This window comes from Anticarsia gemmatalis, chromosome Z (genome assembly GCF_050436995.1).
Source record: "Anticarsia gemmatalis isolate Benzon Research Colony breed Stoneville strain chromosome Z, ilAntGemm2 primary, whole genome shotgun sequence".
In the NCBI taxonomy this organism is placed as follows: domain Eukaryota; kingdom Metazoa; phylum Arthropoda; class Insecta; order Lepidoptera; family Erebidae; genus Anticarsia; species Anticarsia gemmatalis.
The window spans coordinates 7,442,198-7,460,102 of record NC_134776.1 but is presented as its reverse complement, the minus strand read 5'-3'; the positions used below and the strand labels follow the sequence as shown (position 1 = coordinate 7,460,102).

Here is a 17,905-nt window from a genome sequence, read left to right as displayed (position 1 = left end):
TCATTAAGGCTTCTATTGAGCGCAGTTAAATAGAACGTGAATTGAACTTTTCGCCAGTTTCCATTTATACCGCAGTCTAGTCTGTACATCCGAGACAAGTTTTATTATCATTCTGTATATTTACTTAATTGGGTAATTTTGGGATCGGTTCGTTAAATAGTCATGTCCTCAAAATCGGGATTTTTGGGGTCTCTCCGAAGCGACGCGGGACGGCTCATTAGACCGTTTATAAAATTAGGATGTATCGGGAAAATCGGGACGATGGGTAACACTATATTTAATATACGCCTTCCTATGTTGTACAAATATATGTAAGATGTATAATATTAGGTCAAACGTGTTCTTAGTATACAAGTCACGAGGGAATAGCATCGGCTCGGCGTCAGTCGACGAAACATGAGAAGAGATGTCGGTAATCTATAAAAATCGATTATTATTGGGGGCCCCGGTAGTAACGAGTAGTAGTTATGTGCTTCTGAAAAGTCTCAAGTGTAACGTAGAGGTCGAAGGCGAAGTAAAATATATTTGTACAAGTTTAGTGACTTACCTTGAACCCTTTGTACCATTCTTTGATGGTAGTCTCGTCGTACGACGTGTGGGTCTTGAGGAAGTCCATGTCCTCCTTGGTGAGCTTATCTTTACTGACGAAGCAACCCATCTTGGCTTCTGCAACAAACAAATAAACATGTTACATGTCTAATATAACAGTTACTATTGCATATACATAACTTATACGTAAGTAAACTTGATAATAAAATGTCAGGACAAATTGTGAAACAAATTATCACAGAAGAAAAGTATAACGAATTTAAAATACGCTGTTTCATATTCATAACTGACAGCCTGTTATAATGAACATGATTACAAGGCATAAGCTATAAAGAAACGTGTCTATAAATATAAATGTGTCTCAGCAAGTATAAATTAATGCGGACTACTAACTCGAAGTAAAGTACAACTTAGTTATCATTGTTCACAGCCTTCTGGAAACATTCAGTATTTTCACGATAAGAACTTTAGTTCTCAGCCGTCTAGACTTCGACAGCGATAGGCTAATCTCGGGAACTGCTATCTATAAAGGCATGTCGAATCTGTATGCTGATATGGACGTATGCAAGTAAAGTACTGAAATAGCAGACAATGCTTTGTAAGAATTGAAAATGTAAAAGCTTTTAACTTTACAAAAGTATCAGTGTGTTTCATCACCTGCTGAGTAACTTGACATTTGTTTTTCTTTTAGCGTTACAGACGGGAATCTCAGACCATGAATATTTCATTGCTAAACGTCGAACGTATCACATCAATACCCATTAATTATGACGACGCGATCCTCCCCTTACGTTATCATTTGTCTGGTACTATGTCAAATCCAGTGCATTATTAAGTCTATGTTGCCGTACAACACAGTAGGGGAATTTAAACAATCTACTGATGTTTTACTGTTCGATTTGCCTGAACATATGCATTTAATAAATGTTAAGTAAGATAAAGGTATGATTGTGCAGAGAAACGCTTTGAAGCACAAATGGAATTCATATTTGTATGCGACTTACAGGGTTCGCGCGCGCTTTGTAGGCTAGAAGAATGGCCGCCCCTTTAGTTTTAAATTACTTTGATGTTAAGAAATAAATTTAAGGCGCAGTATAGAATATTCGTATGAGCAAGTTTTAAATGGGAACGCTGTTAAAGACATAGTAATTATTCTTTAATTGTAGATAGAAATATGTATTACACGTATTTACTATTTGAAGGCGTTGTAAGATTTTATGCGCATAATCATGAAATGAGATGAATACTACATACACTGAACTTTTATGTCTTAATTAGTAGATGACAAGTATAGTGTTAAACGACTTGAGAGAATTCACATATATCATCCACGTCACATAGAATCGATTGGTTAGCTTTAAAGTACTTATTCAGCTGTGCACTGTCTGTGGTGTGGCCTTTTACAAAATAAATTGTTACTTCTCATAGTACAAAGAAATCATCTAAGAAATATTCACTGCTATGCAGTGAGTAGCCTAAGTGTAAGGGAGGGTTGTAGTTGCCGACTTACCGTTCACAGGCAGAACATGTTTATTGTGTCAGTGAGTAAAGGATGGTATTTGATGCGACATCAAGGGCCCGGCCATGGAAATGTCATGGACACAACGCCGATAAAGATAAAGCGTGGCCGCGTAGCGCTCTATCACCCGCGCCCTCTTTCAAACAGACTCACTGTTCGATATCAAATCCAACACCAGTATTTACACTCGAAAAACGAATAACGTTCGCGTAATTGCACCCACTTGTAAACGGCCCGAGTGGTTTCATAGCGCACGGCAGAAAACACTTTATTATTTATTTATTATATTATATTCGGACTTCTGCACGCACAGATTAATTAGCCAGGCTCTTCACATCGGAATATCCGATCGGATTACACCGGTTATTAATTTTTAATTTAGCTCTGTAAGCATAATATTTGTACAATTTTAACTCACTGTATATTGTGAGGATTAATTGATAATTGAGTGCAATGATGCGAATATTTATTAAATGCAAATGTTAATTTTCCAACTCCCTGCGCCCCTGCTAATTGCAGTGTGCTAAATTATCAAAATCATAAATTATTGTTAATTTACCTTGTACACACTAGCTACATTAATGTCAATATCCAGATTCACATAATTACCTAGTTAGAAAACAGTTTGATGATAATGCTCTAAAACAAAATTCAAATTGCTATTAGGTACTAAAGGCTTTGGCGATGTGGATTTCGTAGCGGCAAACCATTTTATTAGTGGAAATGTAAGAATTATTTGAGTAATATTTTATTATTCTCAGAACATGACGTTACGCAACCCTTTGTCAGTTAGCGCAAAGCCTAAAATGGTACAAGTGCCGATAAATAAAGAGCCTAGAGAACGAAAACGTTTAACCTAGATTGTTTTCTAAATGTCGGTAGGCCAAATGACTTGTTTAAAGTTATTTGTGCTTTGTTATCGAAGAAAGGCGCATAAACGATCAACTTGTCTGTTTGCATAGCCGTACTTGACCAAAATAACTTTATTAAAACGATTTACATGTAACAACAAACAGCGAACACTCGAACACACTGCGGACATTGTGTATCAAAGCTCTCGTACTGTACACAAAATATACAATAGCGAGTCCACTGTAATATCGTCCGGTTCAACCACCACTAGACCCACGAAAACAAATATTATTTTCATTATACTGAACTGCGTGAGCCCGCCAGTAAAGAACGGGGTACACGCGCGGAAAAAATAATACAACATTATTTCATTATTACTAACTCCGTTGTGCCACCCTGAGTTATGTACTGAATTAAAACAATCATTTCGTTTTCCCTCTACAGAAATGTTACAATACGCACTTTTAATGGACTCTTTAATTGTTATGAACACGTCACATTATAAAAGAATGAGTGTCAGTTTTGGCGTTAACATTTTATTTTTAGTGTTGACAATCTGCCTACGAGTAAATTATGAACGCGTGGTTGGCTATTACATAATTACACAACTTATACACCTGTGTAATTATCTCTCGTGATATGATGGCCACTTGACTCGCCTCGCGTGCGGACCTCATCGCATAATAAAATTAATCTCAGCCGCCTCGGATAAATTATTGGAAAATATTCGATTAATAAGCGTTGCCGTTTAATTGAAAAAAAAAAATACAGCCAACTAATTCCAAGACCCCGATTGTAACGTAAACAGCAAACGTTAATTTAATGAAGCTTGGCTCTTTTGGACGTTAAAGGGAAGTTCGGTAATATAAAGGGTAGGGAGGCGTCCTAAAAACGCAACGTCATCTACTCACTCTATCACACGCCTTATTTAGTCATCAACCTGTATCTACCTGACACGATGTAGGCATGCCTATAAATCCCGGTAAGTTTCCAAACAATCGCTTAACTTGATCGGGTAGTGACTAATAAAAGTTTTTAAATAAATACATCAACACGCCTAGAGAAAAATGAAATAGAACGAATGCAACCCAACTATATTACGTCATTGCGTGTTTAGAACTGTGTTATCTTAAACATTTCAACTAATTTTTGGAGTACTCATAATAAATAACGCTGTTGTGTGGATAGAGCCGTCCACGAACGCTTTTACAGCATGTACAGTGTACACACAGTTGTATTACCCACATGTCGTAGATAAAAAAGAGAGCACTAGTGCGAACTGTCACGCCTTTACACGACGTTTAGGCCGAAACAACAATGTGAGTAACGAGCAAAGTTTTACTGGCGCTAAATTGGAACCACAATACTCGTCCGTTAGAGAACGTTAAACCAAAAGCTAGCAGACCAGACGAAATCGAATTCCGTGCCAACCTCTGAGCCCAGTAACTTTCTTACATTCGGATTAGTTATTATCGAGTGTAGTAACGTGCAATACAGTACTACGATTCACGGCATCATCTCCGCTTTGAGTTACGTCATAAAAAGCATTACCTACGTGAATGGTTATTTTGAGATGTTTCTAAACGCGGAGGAAAAAATAGCTTAAGTGATTTACGTGTATTCCACAGTCGATACACGAAAATAGTTTTACGATAATCCAAAGGCAAGATCACTTGTTTCATTCAATGTCGATTTGACAAGGCAACACGACGTGTCTACGCATACGACGTCGGATATTTGCATCGGATATAAGACAGGAGACGCGCTTACAGATAATTTAACGTATCAAGAACGTATCGCAATCACGAACAATGTCGTGCCTACAGCTTAACCTCACATTTCGTAACCCATCTGTTTTAGTTTATTTTATGATCATATTACGTCCATCTAATGGATATTATGCACCTATACTTCATTAGGTAACCTGTTTATTTAACAGCCACGTAGTTATTCTGTTGTGCTTTTAACACATCGATGTATTGCTGCATTCATATCGTACTGAAATTATTGGAAGCATCCGTTCATAAATTGCAGCCGAGTTTATGTTCCTATAACACTAAACACTGACGACCTACGTTATGAACCGCCAATTGCACCAATAACCCTGCAGTAGTTTCTACGTACGCTAAAACTGCGTAAAGCTATATTGCTATGTTCTTAAGATAACCATTGAATTAATGAATTTTAACAACATTATATAAATAACATTTTACTGACAGTTCCAGTGTCCAATACATCATGCTCGTAATAACGGTCGTAGAAATAAAACAACTGCCTCATTAAACTTCTTAACAACAGTCGTCACTTACCTACTAAACTCAAAGTGTAATTTTCAACTGTAAGTAAAGAAAACAATATCCAATATAGATTATAGTCAGTAAATGAACCACACAATGAAAAAATATTCTTCCATTGAATTGGATCGAAGTAAAATAATGACCGTCAATTAAAATCTAACGATCGGTAGGTACGCGGTATATTTTTCACAACAAAAGAAGTAAAAACTGCGCGTTAACGAGTTTCAGCTGAGTGTGGACCTCTTGAGCTATGTCGATAACTTCAAACTTCAAACACTAGATACGAGGCACGGAGGGACGTTGGAAAGTGTTAATTTTCCGCGGTCAAGGCAAACGCTCGAGCTTCATCGAGATAAATTCGTTAGTGGTGTTGTGAAGCCAAGAATTGCGACGAAACCCACACTGCGCTTCTCATAATGCGGCCTTATTGTCGGATAACGTCTTGTTTATCTGAACTTCAACGCGCCTCGACTTCATTGTTAAGGAATTTTAGATTTGCTTACATCGAGTTGTTTTAATCGTTGCCTGTTTAACTTTTATGAGTTGTCTTTACTTTGAGCTCAGTTTTAGTTGTTACACTATTTTCTGCGCTATGATTTTAACAGAAAACATCACGTAAATATATTTTTAAGCTGGAAGTTTTTATTATACCTACTCCATTTATGTCAGCAAAATAAAAAAGAATGCTTTACAATAAACGTTAGTCTTTTCTGATTTGGTTTACAATCTGTGCATGTGTTAAGAAAAGGTGGCAGCCGTGGCGTCTGCAATCGGACAGATGCTTAATGTAAACTGTCGGTATGCCGGTCACGTCGCCGTCCGTGCCGCGTTTCACAATTTCATGAATGCTAGTGCCGACTGACATTATTACCGCAATTAAGTGACCATTAGAACATCACAAAGACACGGTATTATAGTAAAACAAGCAGTTAAAATTGTCAAAATATCTCAGAGAACACTGCTTTACACTTCACATTATGCGAGTTTTTTGTGTGGCGTGTTAAAAGCGTACCTTTAGAAATAATGAAGGCAATATATAGTCCGGCGTCGACTGCAAGACGGCCACGATACTGCCGTAGTCATTTATAAAAATAAAACATATGGTTTTATTTTATATAGCTTCATACAAGACCTTGAAGTGTTACACGAAGAAGAAGTAAACCACAAGAAATGAACTGGTCTCTTCGGAGGACTAAATCGAGTTTTTACACTCAATGCGATTAAGTTTCTTGGCAGAGTGAAATATATAGTGTAGTGGAATAGTTTGAAGTTGCTGCGACACGTCGGAGTTTTCACTTTGGACTTTTTCTTTAGTAGAATGACGTTTTCACTGGAAATGCAGTCTCATTACAGAGAAATTAAAGTGGTTAGAACAATTACGGAATAAAAAGGTGGCAGGTGCCAGCACGTCAGCGGCATACTTGGCGACGCATTCGCACCACTAACTTTGGTGTTTCGCCACCGCCGCCGCCGCCTAAATTATACAAGCATTCAGGTCGCGCACCATGAGAGGGACACACACTTATTGTTATTCAGTTCGTCCTTTGAAGCTCGTGGAGCACACTCGAGCTACACTGACTCACTATAGAACCACTACTGCACGCTACTTATCGCAGAATGGAATTATGATGTTGTACATTACAACACGATTTATTAACATTTCATATCTAAAAAAAGAATTTCCCGAAATCAAGTCAAATTGTTATCTCAATACTGAAGTACTATTGTATATATACATATACGCTTGTTGAACAATTATTAAGTACGTAATATAATCAGTTGAGAACTTTCTGTACAACTAAACCAAACTCGTGATGAATTCATACAGTTCTAAGGCAGAGTTGGTGGCTAGTCCATGCTGAATTCGAGACTTTCTGAAATACTAGAGTAATCTCGAACTCTCGACGTTACTCTGGTAGTTACAAGAGAACTGCTGGTGCTCGATTGAAAACTTTTCGACTTACGAAGGAATAAAAAGACCCATTTAGAACTGTGGCACATCGTAAATGCTGAGTGGAGAAGTGTAGGAAATTATTGAAATAATTCAATGATATTGTCTGGCATAACTAAAAACATTGCAAAGTGGTTGTTTATCTATCGAAGTTCGTCATTCATTCATTTGTTTGTTGAAAATCAAGTAATGAAAAAAGATATGTGATTAATATGAAGAATTTTAACGCCTCGCGTTTGTATGGGAGCCTTTTGAAAGAAATTTGATAACCCCACAAGTCATGAATGTCAGTCAGACGGCCACGGTTCTAGTCAAGTCTTAATTATGAAGTTAAGTAACGGTACATAGTTTTCGAAGACACATGGCTTTAAATCTAAGGTAAAAGTTATTAGATTAAGGTGACGCCTAACAATCTTATTAGAGCATCTATATTTAGTCGTTTAGAATCTTTGTGATTACCTAGAGTTCGCTTTTTCTAATGTCACAGCTTGAGACTAATTCAATCTCAGTAATGCCGCCAGCGGACAATGTTATTCGACCGTTAAATGGAATAGGTCTATTTTCTTGCCTCCTACTGTAGTATTTTATATATCTGTACTTTAATTACACAAAGTGTACAGTACAGTGTACAATGTTAAATTTAGTAAACCAGTGATTATGTCTCTAGATAGAAATAAAGCCCGTTAATTGTAACAGACTCTTGACACTGAAGAGAGAGACAAAGAATAACGATGTTTTACTCTGTATAGGCATTATCAATACAAAGGCTGTCAACATACCGGGCGCTCGGAAATGTAGGTGCTTTCACAGAGGCATAATAGCGCGGGCGCGTGTGAAAACTAACATCGTGTATAGAAAAAGGTAATTTTCCGCTTCTATATGAACGGTGGTGTTATAGGGGTTCACCTAATTGAGGGTAAAAGTTACGATCATCGTTCCGCCGTACGGCGCGTCGCAACAGTCAGCACTTTCCCCCACGGCAAATAAGTCGCCGCGTGACCTGGACTCTTACACTGACTACTGAAAACATTCTGTCGCTAGTGAATGTTTTCATACAGGTCTGTATGAAAGCGCCCGCGTAATGAGCACTGAGACGTTATGTGAACTACCTTTAACAGTCGCAAACATAACGATTCCTACATAACTAATGAAGCGCCATGTTATCTAAAAAAAATATACCACTTCCTAACCAAGACAAGATATTTTGAAGTTTTAATGTAGTTACTTATAAATAAACAACCAGTTTGAATATTTAACACAAAGCACCCAGACTAATCCGTCAAAATGCAAATTGTAGCTATCGGCAAGATAATTTGAATCATAGATAGACCCTTACCACCTCAAATAATACATAATGCATTATCTCTGCTATTGATTGGAGGGGACAGATACTGTAAGCAGATAGCTCGCCGCAACGTCCACAAGCCATGACATAACATAACACATTAAGTTTATTGTAAGTCTTTCGCAACGATTTCAAGTTCCAGCTATTTCTAGCCTGACGTGTAAGACACTGTACAGAAACACTGGCATGCGGCCTTCAATTAGTCGCAATCCAATTAGTGTTATTCTTTCATCTCTCTCTACAGTTCTTCTTTAATTATTTATCTCGCGAACCAATCTCTCTATGACTTTAACGCTCGATACCTAACTTTGAATATTCGGCTATATACCAGCTCAGTACGGCAGCCGGCGTCGTATTGACATAATAGCGGCCAGCACTGATTGCTAGGACTTTCGATCCGCATAAAACCTTGCAATTCCATAAAGCCCTCGGCACGTCTACATCAGTTGACTCTCAGAGCCAACCTTTAATCAAACAAAATGAAATATCTTTGTTCGAAACTAAAACGTTATATTAAATAAGAAACGAGCGGCTTTTTTTTAACTGTTAGGCACAGCTCTGTTACAAATCTAATTTCCCGTTTGCGTCTAGGGTTTTATCGCCAGGGTAAAATTACAGAATAAATATGAATTTACGTGATAAAAGTAGGACATTTAGAGCAATTCCCGGCGTTTCAAATGAAGTGATTTTATTTTCATTTAGTTAGACGTCGTCTTTCCGTAAAGTACTTTTAAATAAGTGCAGATATCTATTATTTGAATCACTACAAGCGCGTAAGTTAACAGCGCAACAACGCATCTACATTATTTGGTTGTGGGCAAATAGACGCAACTATGATTTAATTATGAGGTGTCAACACGAATAACTGACATACCTCAGTAACGCCGACCAGTCGTATACATTAGTAGATCGAAACATAGCCCACGCCTTTAATTAAACTCGTAATACAAAGGCATGTCCACGTATAATTGCAGACTTCAAACTAGATGCCTAGTGGGAGTAACGTGATCGATGCATTCAACCCGGCCGTAGTGACAGAACCATGGCGAAGCAAGGCTCAAGTTTCAGTTTACAATACTACCTATATAGTCACGCTACGTTCTCTGCCACGAGCTTTCTTGAAGAGATCCTACCGCAAAGCCTTTGTTTCGATGCACTAGGCATATTCAGATTGGATGAACCATTTGCAAGAAGTACAAGACATGTATTTCTACTTGCCGTTACATTCTTTGGACATGTTTTTGAAACAGAATTTGTCAAAAAAATATGTCGAAAATACGAGAATGACTTCTCACAAGTTTTCTATAAATCGTACGTAAAGAAGTGAGTGATGTCTGATCGATTGACTTTGCATTTAAAGATATTTATGCAGTAAAACTAGGCGAAGGTCGTCACTAGATTTTTCATCGAATAAGCTTTCCTCGGAAAATGCAGACGATTTAGAAAACATATTCACTTTCATTTCCTGCAAGAAGACGTCATTTCCCCGACGACTTGCGGGAGCAATTTTTTATGCCAAAATTCACCGTTCAATCGAGAAACTATTTTCTTGACACGATGATGTAAGTTGAATTGACTCCGCTAAGACAATGTGTGTCACCACTTCATCCCAATGCATGTTAAAACAGCAGCCGAGTGGAAAATTTTAATAAACTAATGCAATTTTTGAGAAAGTTTCGTCCCCTTCGCTGTACGTGTTTATCAAAATGATAGATGGGATTAGAAGGTAATTGAATGACGTTAACAGTGAAACGCCTTCACCTAAGTTAGATGTCGTGTAAATCTGTTTCGCTATGACACCAAGTTATAATTGAAATTGAAGCTCTAGGAGACAAGATAGAGCTGAGTGTCTGTTATTCTGGAATGCATCTCGCAAATAATTTCACAACAGGTATACATGTAGTACGGCGAACTTCAACGTGAAGGAAATTTAGCTACAATTTTGATACGGTTATTCGCGGAATTCACAGACAATTTACATTATGGAATATTATTTCAACATGTCCCTATGTTCAAAGTTTAACGTAGAAATGCATTAAGGGCTACCCGCAATAACCGCTACACAGGAAACCATCGCTTGCTATTAGGCAATTTTATGATTTAACATTTATTTTATACTGTGCCCTGTTTAAAATTGAGGTTTAACGTAAAATAGAAGTCGAGTGTAATTTATAATTTGAGCTTTAAGTACTTTAACTGAATCATTGAGGTTCAACGAGAAAGAATGTTAGCACTTCAACCTATAATAAAAGAAATGAGTAACTTAATTTCACTTATGGTTATAGAATCATGTGATTTAAGGAAAATATGAGGAAATAATAAATCCGCTTAATTACTTCTATAAAACCTATATATAACAACAAACTCCGCGCTGGGGTCTTGCATATTGTAATGGTTTTTTCCCGTGTAGATGATATACCTAAACGTATATTTTGGTAATTGCGTAAGATTATCCTGCCTATGAAACTAAAGTGTAAGCGTAAAGCTTTTATATTTTTTTACCTTTTGAGTCAGTACTTTTGTTTTGATTTCCCAGGGGCAAAAAGGATTGCTAGAAATATTTTCCACTCGTTATGGCTCCCAAATATTTTCATACTGTACACAACTCACAGATTTATATCTTTGTTTCTGGATCGAATCATTGAATTTATGTATGAATGTGTGTTCCAGTAATCTATTACTGATATTTTATTAAAAGTTGGCAACAAAGACAAAATGAACTAGTTTAACAAATTCTTAGCGCAAGTTCTTTACTACAGTTATTTGTATAAACTTGTTAGCAACTTGTAGTGTAATACCACCGGAGCGTAAACTTAATAGTATGTTATTATGTGTCCGTGTCAGTTTAATACCACGTATTTTTCCCACGAGCGTACATTTTAACGGACACGCTTGAACAAAAATCGCAATTAATTGGAAATAAATTAAACTTATCCCTATCAGTTTATTTTTACATGGAAACTTTGTATATTTTTCGTAATTAAACTTTATATTAAGTTTACTTTTATATGCTTCGCGTACCGATAAAACGCAAAATTTTCCTGTTGTTTTTGCTAAATTTATTTCGTTCGCTCTACTATTAGCGCACTAAAATTAATAGACAAACGCTTAATGAGAAAATAAATGTTCTACAGACATAAGATTGGAACCTGGAGAGAACAGCTTAACCCGGTGCTTCCCTTCAGTTAGAATGTGCGATGATATTGCTTGCAACCATCCCGTTCATATTTGAAATATTGAATCTCTACAAATACCATTGTCTGGCATGCGACACAAAGGACGGCTTTGACTATTTCACATACTGCTACAGCAATATTTCTAAAACGATCGCTTTCATCAAATTCACTTGCTCCGTTTTATGAAAATACCTACACAAACGATGAAATTGTTTCAACAGTTGCTTTTTTTTACATATTCAGCGGCAAATTAATCTCCATATTCCAATCAAAAAAGATTTAAATACCGTATGCGCTTTTATGAAACCACAGCTTTCGAATATAATCCTCAAATGATAGTCGATGTAATTTCAAAGCTGACTAAGCACTTTAATTCAGATTGAAATCCGGTCGATATACGAGAATATCAGTTATTAAAATTCACTAAACCGATAAAAAATTAATGAACAAGCGAAATACTATACTACAAACTTTTGAAATAAAAGTACGAACACTGCAAATGAAACAAAATAAAAAGAGATCATAAAAATATATTTTGAATAAAACAACAAAATAAAAAGCAGTTATCACAAAAAAAATACAAACAAATAATCACAAATGATTTGCACAAGAAGACATTGAGCGAAGCTTACCTCGCTCGCAAACAATGAAGACAAGTCGAATGTGTCTGGAGCGCGCCTAGTCTGTCACACAACTTATAGGGCCGACTGTTCGAACACTTCTGCAGCGCTGGACACTTGTAGCGCCCAATCCGGGAGGCGGAAAGGGGAGTGACTAGTTGCGCGCGCAACAATTATAGTGCGCCTTCCCGCGCCCGCGCCCGCTCCCGCACCTGCACTTTATCCTGCACCCGATATCCCCAAATTTAATAAATAGATACTACCATCGATTTATTTTTATGTTGTACGACCGCAATTAATTGTAAACTTTAAAAACTCAAACTGTCTAAAAATGATTTAAGTAACCATAATCTGTCATTAAATTAAATTTTTGGAAATAAAGAAAAGTTAATTCAGATTAAATATTACTTGTCTTGAGGAAATTCATTTCTGCGGCTAGATTTTCATATTCCATACGTATACTGCATTAAAAAGCCAATTTGAGTAATAAAAAGTTCACGCGCTAGAAAATGAACTCAAAAGATAAAATAAAGTATTCCTTAAACGATGCCAACGTTGTGTGAATCAAGAGACAGCGATCGCTGATGACGAACAAAAGAACTCCAATCATTGGTACAAAGCATTGCCGCCGCAGCACGGCTTGTTCGCTATCTAAGGTTTCCTACACAACAACTGGTGCACACATCCGACGTTCGTTGCTATACACTCAGAGATATTTTATAGGCATCTGTATAAAAGGAGAAATAAACACAATACTACGATGAATTACAAACAAAGACTATCACACCGTGTTGTTCTCAAGTTGATGACAACGCCCAATTACTCCAATACTTTTTTATAAGTGTTGTTAAATTTTAGGGCAGCAACCGATCTCTGATTGGGATGGCAGTTCCTAGAACTTCATCTTCTAAAAGGATTATAATTGTTCAAAGATTGAGATGTGGTTTAGACCTCTCGTCAAGGTATTGTCAAGGTTTCAGGAAGGATACCTGATGGCGACTACCGATATATTGACAGGCGGGGACGACACTTTCGCTTACATTGTCAAGGCTAGAAGGAATCTCGTGTTTTATAGATGGACAGAGGTGACAACGGTTAACCTCACTGTGAGATCGATTTGCGGCGGTCACTAATTGGTCAGGGGCACCTCATTACTCTTCAGTCTCTACGTGATTTTACGTTTAACGAAATCTTAATTTACGTTGAAATATCGTTGCACAATGAAATATAATATCAAGCTCGCTGATTATCGTTTCCAATTAATAAGTACTTGTAATAGTTTAAGATTAATCGATAGTTAAATTGGTAAATTTTGTAGAACCGAAGCTTAATACCCTGTAGAAGTTTCAATAAATATAATTTTGCTAAAATATCTACTTAGCAAAAATCTTTGAGTTGTAATGGATTAATTAATATGCAGCTCCGCCGCGAGTGTGAAATGAACACGGAAATGCTGTTGCGGATTAAGTAAGCGCCGAACTAGTAATTCCAAAGCCACCTGTCTCGTGAGCGATTGGAGCTTGCATTCGATCCGATCATGGCATCTACCTAATTAGTAATCTGCGGCGTCACTCGATCGGTATCGGAGCTCCATCTAGTTCGAGAAACCTTTGTGTGGTACCTCTCAATTATAGCCTTTATTTTACATCCCGATTTAGAAGGCTACCATGTATTTTCATGTTAGTTTACGATGCAGACATTTCGTGAAATTTTAAATACTTTACATGCGCTTGCAGTGCTCTGATGGAGAAAATGTTTGTTTGTTAACTTCGTAGTAGCAATCAGATTTGTTCAGAATTTGGCTGGTAAAAGTAAAGTAAGTCCAAAATAACATTGGCGAGAACAACGGACATACTTTTTGTCCACAAGTCGAATAACAAATTAAGCGAAACTGAGGATTACACAAATGGAAGTACCTACTAATCGTGAATCCCCACTTAACAATATAATTAGAGCTGAATAAAATCATGGGAAAATGCATCGCTACGTAGAACCATTAAAATTAATAAAATATGTTCAATTAAGCTGATTATTTTGTTCTATGAAGAAACAAGCATACTTGTAACCATTATGAGAAACTCTCTATTGAAAACAAAGGAATTACGTACCTATTTTGCGTAGTTAATATTTTTCAAAAGCTCTGTACCGTCATTTATAAAAGTGAGTTGGGGCGTGCGAAGTACATCTCTTGCATTTAAATTTTTATAGAGAAGCAACAATTTCAAATCCTTTGCTATATTGTAACGCTTTTTTGAAACTGGGTTTAGTACTTATCGCATAGTATGTCAAGTATTTTTTTTAAAAATCGCTTGTAGTGCACGAAACTTACATCAATGTTACAAAGTAAGATTGCGATTGTGCTCACCTTGACAAAGTGCTGAACACAAAACAACTTCAATTATGAATCAAAAAGTTTTGATGCTCGACAGTCGCGGTATGCTAACTTATAACTACTGATCTTTTCTTAGAATAAATTCTTAATAAGGTCCGAACTACACACGAAAACTAAACAATGTAAGTTTATTTGCTGCGAGGTTTATTTGACAGGCTCTACTAGAAACTGACCAAAACGTATTCAAATGATATATTCCCCGAAATATTGATGACGATCCAGCTTGCTGCAACATTTTGGTTTTCGCAGAAATGTTGAACATACTCGTATCTATAACCAATCATATTCAGCTTTCCCGATATGATAGGACAGCCATACTATTCAAAATATCCCACACAGTTTGTGGAAATTCTCATTATTCGAAAATACATTTCGAATGAACAGTGATTTCGTTGACCTTTAATAATAATTTTGTTGAATTGCTTTTATGGACAAAGCGCTTTTGCGCTCTATAAATGTACAAAACCAACTACGATTCCAAACAAAATATTTACAATTATTCAATTTGCCATATTCCAGCAATGCCAAACAAATGTTTGATTCACGTTCATTTCACGGCAGAATATTAATAAATTGAATAACCATTTATTTCTGATGAATTTATATAAACCTTATGTAATCGTTGATTTTACCGTACCTACTGTATTTAACAAGTCATGTCAGCATTCATTTACTGGAATTCACGTGCACATAGGTATTCCAAAAGAAAAATTATCTTTATATTCATTCGATCTTAAAACAGGTCTCGCAACTAATAATCGCAAAAGATATGCAACTGATCAAAGAAAAGGTCTGCTGTTTGCTCCTAACGTCAGAAATGGGGGTAAAATATTCTGATAATGTAAAAACAATTGCTCGGCTACACTTTCTTATTAAACCAGTCTTTATTACTCACAATAAACTCAGTCGGTTAAGAATTATATTCGGCATAGTTTAGAAAATTTTATTGACGATGCGGGAATAATAGCAATAAATCAACGGTAAACAGCTGGCGCATTATTCTCAATTTGTTTATTTTATAGGTTAAGAACGACATTAGAAGGCTGATAAACCTCGCGCTTCTTTCAAATTCACGTTAAAATACATTTGTAGAAGTGGTTTAAAGGAAAGAAAAAGCACAATTCCTGCAACTCGTTCAAAAGCTATTAATTCACGTACCTTACCGAGAAAACCTAGAACGTCTTACCGTCGAAGCATTAACAATATTTTATATATAAGCGCATACTCTCAATTATACAGTTCTCTAATGTCCGTAATGAAAATATCTGCACTTCATTATTATTTCAGATGATACAGCCGTCTGATTTTTTTTCAATGTGTGTGCAGCCAAAAATAAACCGTTAAGAGTGAGCCGCCCCGTTGAACTGTGTATGTCAATATCGTTAATATGGAAAGCTATTTTCGATGCCATACCGATGTCTGACCGCGCTATGTTGTTATCGCAATTTGAAGACAATATCCGGAACGGAATTAGCACTGTCTGCGACAAAAGCAATCAGTAGTGCACACTGTAGGTGTAGGCCTGTAGGGCCACAGACATAGGTAATAATCGAATTTATGCCGATGGACGGCTCAATTGTTGAGATGTCATGCTGATGTTATAGTAGATATTGAAATGGCACATAACTGAAATTGTCTGCTGCGAGGTGCATGTACGTGGTCGAAGCTGAACACGTACGTACATATTTGTCAATGTAGCTAATACATACGATGTTTCGTCTATATATGAATGTAGTATGCGTTTGAATTCTAAGCTTTATCCGGATCTGAGCTCTAGCGTCATACAAAAGACAAAAATAATGATATACTTAAACATACGTTGTGCGACTCTCTTCTTTGTTATAAAAATACGCTTTTATGCTTTTCTTGGGGAGTATAAAAGTGTATCATTAAAAAATAGTACGCGTATATTATATTGAAAATCTGCATCGCGTAGAACAGTTAAAAAAGAAAAACGTGAAGTTTAAATTATACCTACATAATTAACGAAATGGAATATAATATAGTACTTGTACGACATTCGGTTACGAAATTAGTTACATTTATAGTAATCCTTTTATAAATTCCATTAACAGGCACCATTTTAATCAAATATGTCTACGTACATTTATACAATGAATCAATCGGAGTCCGGGAACGATAAATGGATTACGGTTGCACCCAAAACCCTCACTAATCTAGAACGTCGAATGCACTGCTAGCTCTGATCCCAGTAGCCTTTGTTGTAGCGGGCTTCACTGTTCCCATTATCACGTGTTCCCGGAGAGGCGAAATTTACGTATTGCGGAGTATTCGGCTTCTAGACAACCGGCAATGGCACGCGACGCTGGACTCGGATAACCGGGATTGGATTTCTGCTATGGAATGCCAATAGCTAAAACCGAGATTTACCTGGTTTTTGCCGTGGTTTTTTTTCCATTCAATTCGATGTGGAGCAGGTATTTTTCGCACAAAAGTGTGTATTTTTACGTGCCAAGGCAAATTGTTATAGTAGTCTCCCGTGAGATTTTATAAAAGAAAAATCTGAGAAGTACTTTCTGCGTTTACAAACAGCGGTTATGAACTTTAACACCCACAGTAGTAGCGACATTTTGAAAGGTTTCAAAAAATATTTTATATTTAAATATCATTAGGTAGGTACATAATATTATTCTAAAGTAACTCTTTAGAAAAAAAATCATGAATAAGATCCGTGTCGTCGAACGTCTTCACCCGGGATTCCGTCCCTCGCGACGCCATGAACCCTTTTGTTAAAGGGATAATTAATACATGATTATGTTATAAACTAAACCCGAGGCGTTCGTACCTAATGTTTTATCAATAACGAATCACGTGTCTATTATACGCGCGTAAACATATACTAATGAGGGTGGGATAATAATTGTCGTACACACTGTGGTGTGGACTAAGAACAATGGGATTGCAGACTGATTGACGGTTTAAGTAAATATAAATAGTAGGGCTTGTAGCCGATATAACTAGAAAAATTGATATACCTTCTAAATTAGGATTAAAGGAAAATTAAGAGACTATCATTACTGATAGATTATGTACAGACTCTATTTTATTTTTCCTATTGTGAGACGTTATATAGTTAATGTTAGAAAATAGCATGAATCTTTTCAGTGGATCGAATAGATCCACTATATGCGTCTTAGCGAAATCTTAGTATGACAGAATATCCTGCAAGAAACTATCGCAACA

The 17,905-nt window shown here is 36.6% G+C and overlaps 2 protein-coding genes across 9 annotated transcripts in view; both read right to left on the bottom strand.

Annotated features, from left to right (window-relative positions):
• Nca (neurocalcin homolog) overlaps positions 1 to 17,905 on the bottom strand; it is a 98,309-nt gene that overhangs the window by 20,881 nt on the left and 59,523 nt on the right. The gene's annotated exons all lie outside the window — the stretch shown is intronic.
• LOC142986175 (neuronal calcium sensor 2) overlaps positions 1 to 17,905 on the bottom strand; it is an 86,996-nt gene that overhangs the window by 9,729 nt on the left and 59,362 nt on the right. For 4 of the 5 annotated variants that reach the window (XM_076134493.1, XM_076134494.1, XM_076134492.1 and 1 more), the window contains exon 2: positions 548 to 666. In XM_076134493.1, the coding sequence (XP_075990608.1) occupies positions 548 to 658 (111 nt within the window). In that variant the 5' untranslated portion in view covers positions 659 to 666. Of the gene's footprint in view, positions 1 to 547; positions 667 to 12,321; positions 12,424 to 17,905 lie in introns of those variants that run through there. The other variant, XM_076134495.1, reaches the window with a different exon arrangement.